Below are 13,697 nucleotides of genomic sequence, written 5' to 3'. Positions count from 1 at the left end.
TGTCTGTAATTAAAAAGTAGTTTGATGAATTTTACTTTGTTTGGGTGCATTCATTTGTTTCATATTTACTGTCTTATGCTTTATGTAGGCCAACCATATTCTTATATCCGTAATAAGTTGTGATATCTTGTGAAATTTAGAGAGAGACTAAAATTAAGCATATGAGACTAGAGGTGTAAACTTTGCAAATAAGGATTTCTTTTCAATATATTACTTAGTTATCTTGTAATATATTCATAACAAAAATCAAAATCCACTCCACAATTCTTTCATACATCAACCTAAAAGCATTCTATGCACACAAACACACAAAAAATTAGCATTGCCTTCACATTGACCACCCCATGCATTGAAAATCAAAACTAGACACCCCAATCAAAATTTTTGGTTACTTTCTCACAAAGTAATGGACCGGATTCAAATATCAGAATTCACCCACAATTCTTTTATACATCAACCTATATACATTCTATGCACACAAACAAACAAACAAGGGCATTGTCTTCATATTGGCCACCCCATGCATTGAAAATCAAAACTAGACACCCTATTAAAAAATGTTGGTTACTTCCTCACAAATTCAAGGACTGGACTCAAAGATCATAATTCACCCCACGATTCTTTCATACATCAACCTATAAGCATTCTATGCACACAAACACACACAAAATGGGTATTTCCTTCACATTAGTCATCCCATGCATTGAGAATCAAAACTGGACACCCCAATAAAAAATTCTGGTTACTTCACCTACTTATCATCTTCTTATTGTCTTATTAAGTAATGCAAAATATGCCTTTACTTATCTAAACTCACTACCAAACCACATTATGAAACATATAACCATATCTTGCAAGAACCAAACACACAAACAAAAATTTATTCAAACCCAATCTAATATTTCAAACGGTGATAACATGATAACATTAATATCGTGTAAATGGACAATATTATCAGTCACCAAAATAAAAAAAAATTCAGTCATGACAATGAACACTTAGCTTGTGTTTGTTTCCAAGCGCAGAAAAACGAACAATCACTGTTGCCAATAAAAAGAGAAGAAAAACACGTAATAAAAACAAAATAGCACGCTAATCAAAAAATTTCTACACAAAACTTTCTTTGCAACAATGCGAAGAAAGTTATATATTATATATATATATATTATTCTCATTTACTTTTTTACCCTTTTATTTTAAACTTAAATTTTTATTATTTTTAATTAAAATATAATTATTATTTAAATATAAAATTTATAAACATTATAAAAAAATTATTATTATAAAAAAATAATTAATCATATTATATATAATAAATTATAAATATAAATAAAAATATAAATAAAAATATAAATAATTATATTTTTAATAATTAAAAAATAAAATTATATAATAATTATATTAATTAAAAAAAGTAAAGATAAAAATAATAATTTTATTTAATATAAAAATAATTTTTTATCAAATATTTATAATTATAAATATTTAAATAATATTTTAATTAAAAATAATTATAATTTATTAATAAATATATAAAATTAATTTTTAAATATTTCTAAATATAAGGATAAATTTGTAAACTTACATTTTTATCAATTAAAAAATATATAATTTTAATCACACCCATCATATCATTCACAAACTTTTATAAACTTTCTCCACACTTTCCATTCTATTTACCTTAATCTAAACATCTTAACTTTCTTTACACTTTCCCTTTAAATCATCACAAATTCACTTCCTCATTTCCACTCCCCTAATCCAAACAAGCCTTAAACAACAAAGAAAGAGACAACAACGTTCGCACAGTAAAGACGCTTACCTAATTTCAAACGCCCTATACCCTAAAAAGCTTGGTTTGTGCTACTGGTTATCTTCACGAATAACTCCGATAATGATCCAAACCCCGTCTGATGAGGTCGCTGCTTTTTTTTGTCCATTTGACCTTACCACTTTTCTTTCTCCCTTCTCAGCTTCGCGCTTCTCACTGCCAACCTCCTCTCTTCTCCCACGTCCAATAACACTCAATGCCTAAATCCTAACATTTTTCTACAAAACTAGCCTTCTTGCCACATCACTCCCATCACAATTAAAAAAAATTTCATTGTCATATCCTCACCAAACAGAGAGTGCTAACAAAACATTTTCGTAGGACAAAATCTTTGTTGAAGATTCAATATTAAAAATACTCTTAGTTTTTAATAGGACTAGTTAAAACGGAAACAAAAATAAACCTATTATATAAAGACCAGTCAATTTTTCGCAAATGAAAGTTTTCTAAATTGAAAAACATATTTTATCCTATTATTAAAAACTACGCAAATAAAAGGGATTAGAATTTAGAATAGGAAGATACTTTGTTTCATAAATTAGTACTAGAACTTTTGTTTATATTCTACCCTATGATCAATGAATCCATAAAATTGAATCCTAGAATTTCCAAAAGACCCACAAAATGCGCATAGATATTTTAATAAGGAAACATTCTCTCCACATGAAAAGTTATAATTTAATTTAATTAGTATAATATTAACAACAAAAGATGTATCTGCTCAATGATGGTAAAGAAACCCTACAAGGTGATATCAAAGATGCACCATCCTTAATTTCTTTAAGCTCATGATTCTGAATTATTACATTTAAAAAGAAACCGTTAAGAGATATTATTTGGAGAAATGTTTAGTGTGTATCAACTAGTATTATTAGTGAGATTCTTTGAAGCAGTAAGAAAATGCATCAATTACCCTTACAACACCATGTATGAGCATTGAACGGCAAATGAATCAGTAGACCTAAGTTCAGATACCTAAATTAGAATGTAAATAGAAACAAGTCTAATAAACAACAAGAGTTAAAAGACAACATAATTAAAATGCAACAAATTACAAAATACTACAATAATTATTTTTAAATTACTGCACACAAGCAAATTTTTTGTATAAAAAATTAATTTTTACAAACAAGTATTTTCATACAGCAAAAATACTACTGCAAGTAGCAATTTTGTACAACAAAATTAAATTACTGTATAGACACGTTTTAAAAAAAAATTACATATAACAATTAAATAAATTCCTGCAATATAAAATTTAAATGATACATTCACCAATACCATCACTTTTATTTATTTATTTTGTAGATCTCTATATTTCTAAACCATTGCATTCATTCTGTAGCATGATTTTATGTTTTTCTCCACCAAATTCTAAGCTTACATATATGAAACTAAAACACTAAAACTATCATAGTTGTAATATGAAAAACTGATCAATGGATGCAATCAAATGGTATGAAAAGGTCATATATAATTTTTAACTTTACTTCTGTTAATGTTTAAAAAGTAAGATGCATATTCTTAATTTAAATTTTTAAATGATACAGTAATTTATTTTTTTATTAATTAGTAAATAAAAAATTGAAATATAGAATTGTATTCTAGCTTTTGTCCAACAATTACATGAAAAAATGTGTTATCATAAAATAACCTAGCCTCCTACGAGAAATAATTGTGCTTGTAAACGTGACACAGTGACAAGCTAGGTAGCACATTGTTGAAGAAATGAAAACTTCAACTAATATTGTAAAGAACTTTTACTTAGATCAATCTTTTATCTCTAGCATTTAGAGGAATTTTACTTTCAACATTCAAACTAGGGATGACAATGCGAGGCGGGCTGGCTTGACAATGCGAGGCGGGCTGGCTTGCAGCTTGCTAGTAAAAAGCGTGAAACAAGTTCAATAATTCATCCTGTTGATCCGCTTAAGCCCGTCCCGCATAACCCGCAGCCTATGCGGGCCAATAGTGGGACGGGCTGGCTTGCTGACCCGCAAAAAAAGAAGACAAACTTGTGTACTTATGTCAAACACTATGTTTAAATACATTCAAAATATATAAATAAAAACAGGTGAATAATGTTTTTTCAAATTAGACTGAACTAGTTGAACCATAATTTCTTTCTTCCTATTTATTGTGGGAGTAGAATCATTTTTATTTTGTACGATTATCATTTATTTTGTATGATGACCATATTGGTTGAACCATCATTTATTTTGTATGATGACCATATTGGTTGAACCATTAGTTTCAATTATATGTTAATTCTATAGTTCCCGATAGAATCTTAATTTGCAAAATGGATTGGAATGTATGACATTTCTTCTTTCTCCGGTTTATTGTGCGAGTAAAATCATATTTCATTTTGTATGATTATCATTTATTTTGTATGACAATCATATTGGTTGAACCATTAATTTTAATTATATGTTTATTCTATATTTTTTGTCAGGATCTTAATTTGTAAATTGAATTGGAATGGATGAAGAATGTACTAACATGCATCCAATGTTATTGAAATGGAAGAATATTGATGTTTTTGAATTGGCTATGTTTAATGTAGTGGTGTAGTTGTTTGATGTTTGGGTATGTTTTGAGATGGAAGAATATTTATGTTTGATTTTTATCTTAATTGAATTATTGATGTTTGACTAGGTTTGAAATGGAAGAAAAGAATATTGATGTTTGATGTTTTACAATACTAACAAACATAGGTTCAATTTTTTATTCATATAATCAATTTATATTCAATATTTTATAATTATTGAATTTTATTATTCAATTTCGTAACAATGCAAAAAGTAACAAATATTTTGATTGAGTTATTTTATATTCAATTTTTCAGTAGCAAACATTTGTATTCAATTTATTTAAAAAAAATTGTATACGAACTAACTCTTATTCAGTACAGAGAAATTAGTCCGCATCCACTACTCCGAATGAGCCAACCCTACACGCTGTTGACCAAACACGGATCCATACTCCCAAATTTCCAATCCTCTGATTATTTAGCTTTAACAAGCCTCTTAACTGAAAGTCCCTTTTCAGCTTAGACATGAACTATAAGGCCTAACTTATCTATACTTATAAGGGAGCACAAACAGACAACTTTCTACACGTGTCGCTCTCACGAATTTTTTAAAAAAAGAAACAAAAATTGAAATTTACCAGAAGAAGAATGTTTTACACGTGGCGCATTGTGAGACTTTAGTTGGGAAGAAAACGAGCTCATGGTTCTGCTGACCCAAAATGAGTGAACAGGCCCAATATGCATAGGTGGAAGAAAAATTAGGGTTTATGAATGTGTGTTCTGTGTGCCTAGCAATGGCTTTTCCAAAAGCTTTTATGGCTGTGCAAATGTCAATTCCAGCAGATATTGTAGAACAATGACAGAGCACCCTTCAGGTAATGATTTTTGAATTTAAATTTGAATTTATGCTTTCTAAGGTTTTTTTCGCTTTCCCCATTCTCTTTGTCTCTAAAATCTAATTACTCTCCTTTACTCATTTTCACCAATTTGGCAACTTCAGAGATAGATCCGTATTTGAAAGAATTTTTCCCCAAAACACCTTTATTTTTCACTATATATACAGTGTTGTATAGAGCCATTATTTCATTTTTGTTCGGTTTTGTTCTTTTCATTTGACATTGAACGAGGTAATCTTTATACCGTTTCTAGGGTGATTTTGTGTTCTAGGGTTGTAAGCATGTGTTCATTTCATTTCTCTTTATTTTTGCCTTTCTGATATTTTGTTCTTTTGATTTGTTCATCTTATCAACTTTTTCAGTGTATTTTACCTCATTTTTGTTGAGTTCGTGTTCCAGGTTTGTACGAGGTGATATTATTTCTCATTTTTGGCTTTTTTTTCATCTCATCCAACTTATTCAGTGTGTTTGTTTTTCTTCATTACTGTTGAGTTCAAAAATGGCAAACAGTTCCTCCATTCGTTCAAACAGGCCCTGCAACTATTCAGATTGTATTCTATTCCCTTTTTTCTATTCAATTAGTTTTCTTTCTGACATGCAAACGCTTTCTTCAATTTTTTTTTTGTTTTTGTTCTCTGTTCTTTTATCAAAGTTGCAAACTTTGATCTTCTCTGCCATCTTTTCATTTTTTGTTTGTCAATAAGTTTTCTCATGCCTTTTCTCAATATTTGTTGGTCTTTGATTTTCTTTTTCTGATAAAAAAAAAGCTTTCCTTTCATTTTTTGTTTGTCAATATGTTTTCTCATGCTTTTTCTCACTTTTTTTTTGGTCTTTGGTTCTCTGTTTCTCATAAAAAAGCTTTCTTTCTCACATGCAAAAGCTTTCTTAAATTTGTTTTTGTTTATGTTCTCTGTTTTTTTTTTATCAAAGTTTCTCTGCCATCCTTTCATGTTTTTTCTCAATTTTTTTTGGTCTTTGGTTCTCTGTTTCTGATAAAAGGTAATTTCTTTTTGAATTTGAATTATCCATTATTATTGGTTTTGACATTTGTCATATTGGTTACTGCTTATGTAAGAAGAACAATATGAAGATCAGTTTGAAGAACATACTCATGCTGTTGCTTATTGTGTAGGCTGCATTTGAAGAACAATGTGTAGGATCAAAGAACTTTCAGATGTAGGATTGATACAAGGATCAAAGAATTTTGTAATTGTTTAAAGACATATTTTTTATAATTTGATGAAAGAAGTATATATCAATGTAAAATCAATTTGATTGTGTAAAAAAACATTTTGTATACTTTGATGAAAGAAATCTATATGAATGTAAAATCAAATTTTGATGTAATTTATTTATATTAGATTCAAGGTCAATTCCTTTGTTTTGTGTATAGATATGAATATGAATATTTTGAGATTGTTTGAAAACTATTTTCTATTGCTTGTGTTTTGAAAAATCACAGCATGTTAATAAACATTACATTTAGATGATATAAAAATAAAAATATAATGACATTGATTTTCATTCAATATTATTTAAATGATTTTATGAACATTGAATAAATTAGAAGGCTTAAGAATTAATGAATAATAAATAGTAGTATTGCAGTTGTACCAAATAGTAATATGGAAAATATTTGTAAGTATAGATTCATAACTGAACTTAAGACGAGTTATGCAAAATAGTAGTATTGCAGTCAATCATTATCTCTTTTGAATGTTAATAAACTTCAACAAAATTTTATTATATTAATATTATTATTATTATATTAAGATTATGATTATTATAATTATATTACGATTATGATTATTATTATTATTATTATTATTATATTGTAATTTTAATATTAATAATAATATTTCAGTTTCCCACTTTTGCATTGTCATTTTTAGCTTCTTTTGCTTCTTTCTTTCAAAGATGGCAAACAGTTCCTCCATGTGTTCAAACAGGCCCTGCAACTGTTCAGGTTGTATTTTATTCCCTTTTCTCTATTCTATTAGTTTACATGCAAAAATTTTCTTCAATTTTTGTTTTGTTTTTCTTCTCTGTTTTTTATCAAAGTTGCAAACTTTGATCTTCTCTGCCATCCTTTCATTTTTGTTTGTCAATATGTTTTCTCATGCTTTTTCTCAATATTTTTTGGTCTTTGGTTATCTTTTTCTGATAAAAAAACCTTTCTTTCTGACATGAAAAAGTTTTCTTAAAATTTTTTTTGTTCTCTGTTTTTTTATCAAAGTTGCAAACTTTGATCTTCTCACCATCCTTTCATTTTTTGTTTGTCAATATATTTTCTCATGCTTTTTCTCAATATTTTTGTGTATTTGGTTCTCTTTTTCTGATAAAAAACATTTCTTTCTGACATGCAAAAGCTTTCTTAATTTTTTTTTTTGTTCTCTGTTTTTTATCAAAGTTGCAAACTTTGATCTTCTCTGCCATCCTTTCATTTTTTGTTTGTCAATATGTTTTCTCATGTTTTTTCTCAATATTTTTCTCATGTTATGTTTTTTATTTTATTTTATTTTTCAAATTTATTTAATTTAACCGTATTAGCAATATTTTAACTGAATAATGTTCTAATTTGTTTCAGAATTGGAATTTCGAATTTGAATATTTTATAATGCAGTATTGTATAAAGCCCAATTTTAATATATTGCATGTAAGAATTGGGAAGTCCACTTTGAATATTGCATGTCAAACCAATAACTAGCTTAAAATGTTAAGGACATACCAAATATACAAATCCAGAATACAGAGCAAACAAGATTGACAATGTTTGTGAATGTTCTTTTCCTTTCTCAATATAATAGCAATAGCCTGTTCATACAAGGAGAACGCATCCTCCATTTTCCCCTGTAATATCAATATCAAATCAACCTAAAATTAAGGCAAATGTAAAAACTGTAATTTGTAAAATTTAATAAAAAAAAAATAGAAAGTGGATTTTGGGAAATCATGTGGCGCCAATTTGACTGCATTAAATTTGACTACATTTATGAAATTGTTTCAATGACGCTTGTTTGTATAAAGTTGAATAAGTCTTCTAAAAAAACACTTACACAAGCCAGCTTACCAATATGTGTTCTATATTTGCATGCCTGATTATTGCTTCAAGAATAAAGTTTCACCATTTATCACCATTTATATCTTCAAATAAGTTTGTAAAAATTGTAATTTGTAAAATTTAATAAAAAAAATATAAAGTGGATTGTGGGAATTCATGTGGCACCAATTTTGAGAAAATTTATGACAATGTTTCAATGATGTTTGTTTGTATTACGAGACACATTCATCAATGTGTTCTCCAATAGTGTATAAACTTGAATAAGCCTTCCCAAAACTGTAAAAAGTATGTGCAAAATTACTTTTTGCTGCATGAACTGCATTTATAACATTTTTTTTATGGTTTATGAGAGCATTGCACATTCATCAATGTTTGCATATCTGTATAATTCAACCTGGTGTGTTTCATGAAGTGAACCAATTGCCACAGCTGCCAATCCTATGAAGTTCTGGGTGGTAGAGCAAAAGGTCTACCATGGCCTTTCCCAAACGTTGTTCAAATTGGGCTGCCAAATGGAAAGTGGATTTCTGAAAGTATCACCAAAATGGTACTAATTTTGTTTGGATTCATAACATTGTTTGAATGAGGTTTATGAGAGCAGTGGACAATGATCAATTTTTTCTGCAATAGTGTATAAAGTACAAGAAGCCATCCTAAAACTGTAAAAAGTATGTGCAGAATTGCTTTTGTATATAGGCAACGTGATGTACCTTTCATTGTCTAGAGGGGAGAATTCTGGCAAGACAATTAATTTATGTTTGCTCTAAAAAAACTCATGCCTTGGGTTTACCTTAACGGTGTTAAAATTTAGTTGACACATGGAAAGTTGAATGTGGAAAGCATATACATTTATTATGAAGGTGTGCTATAAAGATAGGTAATGTTGACTCTATTTAAATGAACTTCAGCATTGTGAATACATTCATATTGAAATTTTATTTTGTCATTGTGTTTCTCTCACTAAAATTGTTTTCTCTATTTTATGGAATACACTATGTCTATATTGAAATTAGATCAAACAATCAATGTATTAAATGATGTGAATTCAAAAAAGGAGTCATGGAATGTGGTTGTTAGAGTCTTACGGCTATGGTGTGTGCAAGATTTCATGAAACAGAAAATCTCTTTTTCACTAGAGACGGGGCTACAAGATGAACAAGTAAGTTTTTCATAAAACTCATAGTTGTGACATACACATATTTTATATGTGTTGCTTTTGAACATGTTTTCCTTATGTATTTTTTTAGGGAGTACGAATCCATGCATATGTGAGGAGGACACTAATATATAAATTCCAGAGTCAGATATCTGAAGGTCATGTGTATTCCATCCAATCGTTTAGTCTGACATCCAATTTAGGATCTTACAGAACAACTAAACATGCTTATAACATTAACTTCCAATATGGAACAAAGGTATCTTTAACGGCTAATGAAGTGGTACCACAAACTAAACCACATTACACCCCTCTTTCACTGCTTTTTGCTACTGGCTTTGAGACCGACTTTTTAGTGGGTTAGTTAAATTAACTTTTATGCTGATGTTTGGTATCTTTTCAATACAAGTTTTCTGTTATTAACTTCAGTAGTGTTTTACGCATATATAATTGGAATTCTGACTGGAGTTGGCACAGAGCGGGAGTTGACAAAGGAAGGAAAAGTTACCAAAATGAATGTCATCTCCATAGATTGTGATGGGTAATGTTCTAACTTCTATTCACCATTGTTTCTTTTTTAAACTGATTGTGTAACATAGTTGTTTTGTGAGAGTAGTTTTAGGATTAAATGCACCCTTTTTGGGAGCTATGTAGATCAGTTAAATGCATTCCTATCAACTTGGGAAGTAGACAATGCAGTCATATCTATAGAATTTTCCAAAGTCAAGTTCTTCAGAGGTATCATTTTGGATGAATCAAAGTATCTTATCTTTATTATTTGTTATTAGTTTGGATTTTTTAATTTTCTTACATGTTAATTTTTTATTATATAGACAACATCTATGTTCAAAACTGTATTGATTACACAAGAGTGAAATATAATGTACTGACTGAAAAAGCATTACTGTTGAAAAAGAGGTACTTTAGAAATATCATTATTTGATATTGGTGAAACGATTTTTTGAATGTATTATAATTTTGTTTTAATGGTAAAGATTGTTAGAAACAATGGACTCTCCATCGCAGGGGTTCAACCAACTGTGTGAATCTTCAAAGCAAACTTCTGAAGATGAGTTTCTTCAGACCACCGTCAGGAACACCATAACAGAGTTGAAGGATTGTAGAGAAGTAAACGTCATTATATATTTTAAATTCTTATTTGTCTTTTGTTTCCACTTATTTTTACATGTCATTGAAACAAGTCAACACATTCATAGTTCTTGCAACTATAAAACATGTTATGGACGATGATGATTGGTGGTATACTGCATGCATATGTAACAAGGCAGTTTACCGCGACTCCAAAATGTTTTTTTGTGAAAAATGCAATAAGCACGTAATGAAGGTCACCCTTAGGTACACGTTTTGAAGTATGTGTTATTGATTTATTCTCGGATATTGATTATAGTACAATACTAATGTGTTGCGTTGAACATATTGTATTTGTATGGCACGTATAAAGTGCAACTTCGTGTGATAGATGACACTGATTCTACAACCTTCATGCTTTTTGATAGAGAAGCAAGTTCACTGCTGAGTAAATCATGTGCTGAAATGTTTGAAAGCCATGATAAGGTTATTGTTGCACACCTTTAAATGTAAATTATATATATATATATATATATATATATATATATAACCCGTGCATTGATTAATTTGAATTTAAATTTTTATTTTAGAACAAAAATCTTCCAAATGAATTTGCAAAAATATTGGAGAAAAAGGTTTTGTTTAAGGTTGATTCAAAAATGGATAAAGGCTTCAGGTTTGAGCAAACCTTTAGAGTTAAAAAAATTTGTGTGGATGAAGACATCATTCAACGTTTCATCAGTGACAATAATAGTTCATTGATAAGTTATGTTTTACTGTACAATGTCTGTAATATAAAATGTTTCTTAAGTACTGATTTGTTTAAATCCTCATTTGTTTGATAAGGAGATATATGATCAAGATGGAAAAAAAGGAAAAGAAAAGCTAGCATTAACTGATGCTTCCTGTGAGAACATCACAGAGATATAAATAAATTTTAATAGACAATAGCATTAGTTGAAAACATTTGTTCTGAAAGTGTGTGTATTGAAACAGGATTTGTTGACAAAGTTTGGGAGTGAATGCAATGAGTCGCAATCTCAAACTGTGGATTTGAGCAATGACAGTGTTACAGTGACTCCACTCAAGAGACAATCTCCACCATTGTTGTAAGTTGCAGAGGAAAATCTGTCACTCAAGACATTCAAAATAACTGTTAAAATTGAGAAGTGAAATGTTATTTAAAATTTATGTGTGACATTTGATCTTTTGAGGATATGAGAGTAATTTGCTTACTTATGTAATATTGTAGTAGATTTGATATATTATGCAAAACAATGTCATAACTATTTTATGTTTTGAGGATATTATGATTACTATTATGTATGACATGTTATGTATTGCATTGTATAGTTGTGTATTGCTATTTTGTAGGTTTGTATGTTTTGATCCTCAATGGATGAAGATTGTTAGAGTATGCTGAAAGTTCTGTCATAACAAAGTTGCAGAGGTGAACCAAAATGTTCCACGACATTGTTATAAGATTGAAGATTGTTCATACAATATTTTAAACATGTATAAATCATTTGAGATTTGATTATTAATGTGAATAATCAAATGTGTTGTTTGTATCTTTCAAGTGTGTTATGCAGTGCATGACTTTAGTCCATGTAATGGATTTATTAATAGGTTGTAATAAATGAAATTTCAAGGGTAGTATTGGATTTGAGCTCAAACATTCTTTCTTTGGTGACATTATGATGAATAGATTGTCCAACTGTTGCTAAACTTTATTGATCTTTGTGAATACAATTACACAAAGGAATTAGCATTAAGCCTTATGATTTTTGTGAATGATAGTTATGACATTCAAATTCAAGTCAGCTAAGATACAATTTTGTAAGAGTTGTTGAGTTGAATTTTGACATTAACATCATGCTGCAGAAGCTTCCAGTAATTCTGAAAACAAATTGCATAAAAAACCATCTCCTTTTAAGATAGTGTGCATATTTAAGCTAAAGACGAGTTTTGATTTCATCCACAGATTGGATGAGAATGAGCAATTTAACTTCAAAATCAGTAAGCAAATGTTGAAGCACAGCTTGCCTTAGAACAATAGTGATAGTAAGATTGATACCATGATCAGATGAAGTAAATATTAGAATAGTACTGCTTATATCACAATATTCAAATTGAGATAGAATTGGGCATGTTCAATATCTACCTTGAGAAGCTACCAAGATCAATAGAGAATCGTGTGTATAACTTTTCATAAAATTTTCTTTTAAAATGTTTGTCAGTAATTTTGGGAATGTGCAGACAACTTTCATCTGTGCTTTATAATTAATTATAAATACAATTTGACTGTCTTTTGTAAATCTTTTTTGTCTAGCCTAATTTGTTTTACTTGAGAACAATAAGGAGATGATGTAGTATATATTTGTGCAGACCATAGGAATAGCCCAAATTTGAGAAAGTCAAAGTGCATCCAAAAAAGAGAATTTGGATTCCCGCTTTAAACTTTCACTGATCTCTACCTATTTGACAAATTCTTTTGTCAAAACAATTTAACAACTATCTGAACTTCACTAACAACAATATATGCATATGGATCCAGATGAGTCAAAGTGTGCAAGAAACTAAAGGAATCATCCTTCATAATAAGTTACACAAAAAAGCTACCAAACTTACAGGTAGAACCTCATATGCCATTTTTTTTAAATATAGAATTGAAGTTTATCATTGATGACTTGATTTCTTAAGGTACTTCAGATAAAAATTGCAGCAAACAAAGTCCTCGGACAACCACAATTTCTTATGGAGAAGCAAATTCTGTTTTAACAACAGGTAAATGAGGTTCTCATTGTTGGTTATTATTTACTGTTAATGTATTAAAATCAAAACTTCATTGTAGATGTCCGTGACAAATCAGACCACAATCCAACAAAGAAAATTAAGATGGTTTTCAACCAAGAATTCACAAGCCAAAAGAATAAGTTAACAACATTTTCATATGGATTAAACTACACACATGATTCAGTTTCTGACATAGAGAGTACAAAACATGTACATGACAGTTCATCTGAGAATGCAATAGAGAAAGCTGTCATGGTTGTTAAAAAATGATATATTAAAATGAATTTATGATGTGCACATATATGTTCAAATATGCACAAAAAATATTTTTATGG

At 29.0% G+C, this 13,697-nt stretch overlaps 1 protein-coding gene across 1 annotated transcript; it reads left to right on the top strand.

The window, feature by feature from the left end:
• Nucleotides 1-9,315: 9,315 nt before the first annotated feature.
• LOC137833589 (uncharacterized) lies at nucleotides 9,316-13,632 on the top strand. The gene is made up of 10 exons (XM_090297321.1): nucleotides 9,316-9,480; nucleotides 9,569-9,736; nucleotides 10,077-10,215; nucleotides 10,311-10,395; nucleotides 10,473-10,597; nucleotides 10,958-11,052; nucleotides 11,157-11,351; nucleotides 11,563-11,675; nucleotides 13,292-13,353; nucleotides 13,421-13,632. The coding sequence occupies exons 1-10, from the start codon at nucleotides 9,316-9,318 to the stop codon at nucleotides 13,630-13,632; spliced, it is 1,359 nt and encodes a 452-aa protein (XP_090153447.1).
• The last annotated feature ends 65 nt before the right edge of the window (nucleotides 13,633-13,697 follow it).

The sequence above is a fragment of the Phaseolus vulgaris genome, chromosome 11 (genome assembly GCF_051622355.1).
Source record: "Phaseolus vulgaris cultivar YP4 chromosome 11, ASM5162235v1, whole genome shotgun sequence".
Lineage (NCBI taxonomy): Eukaryota > Viridiplantae > Streptophyta > Magnoliopsida > Fabales > Fabaceae > Phaseolus > Phaseolus vulgaris.
Note: the sequence above shows the minus strand (reverse complement) of the source record. Positions and strands in the feature narration are given on the sequence as shown.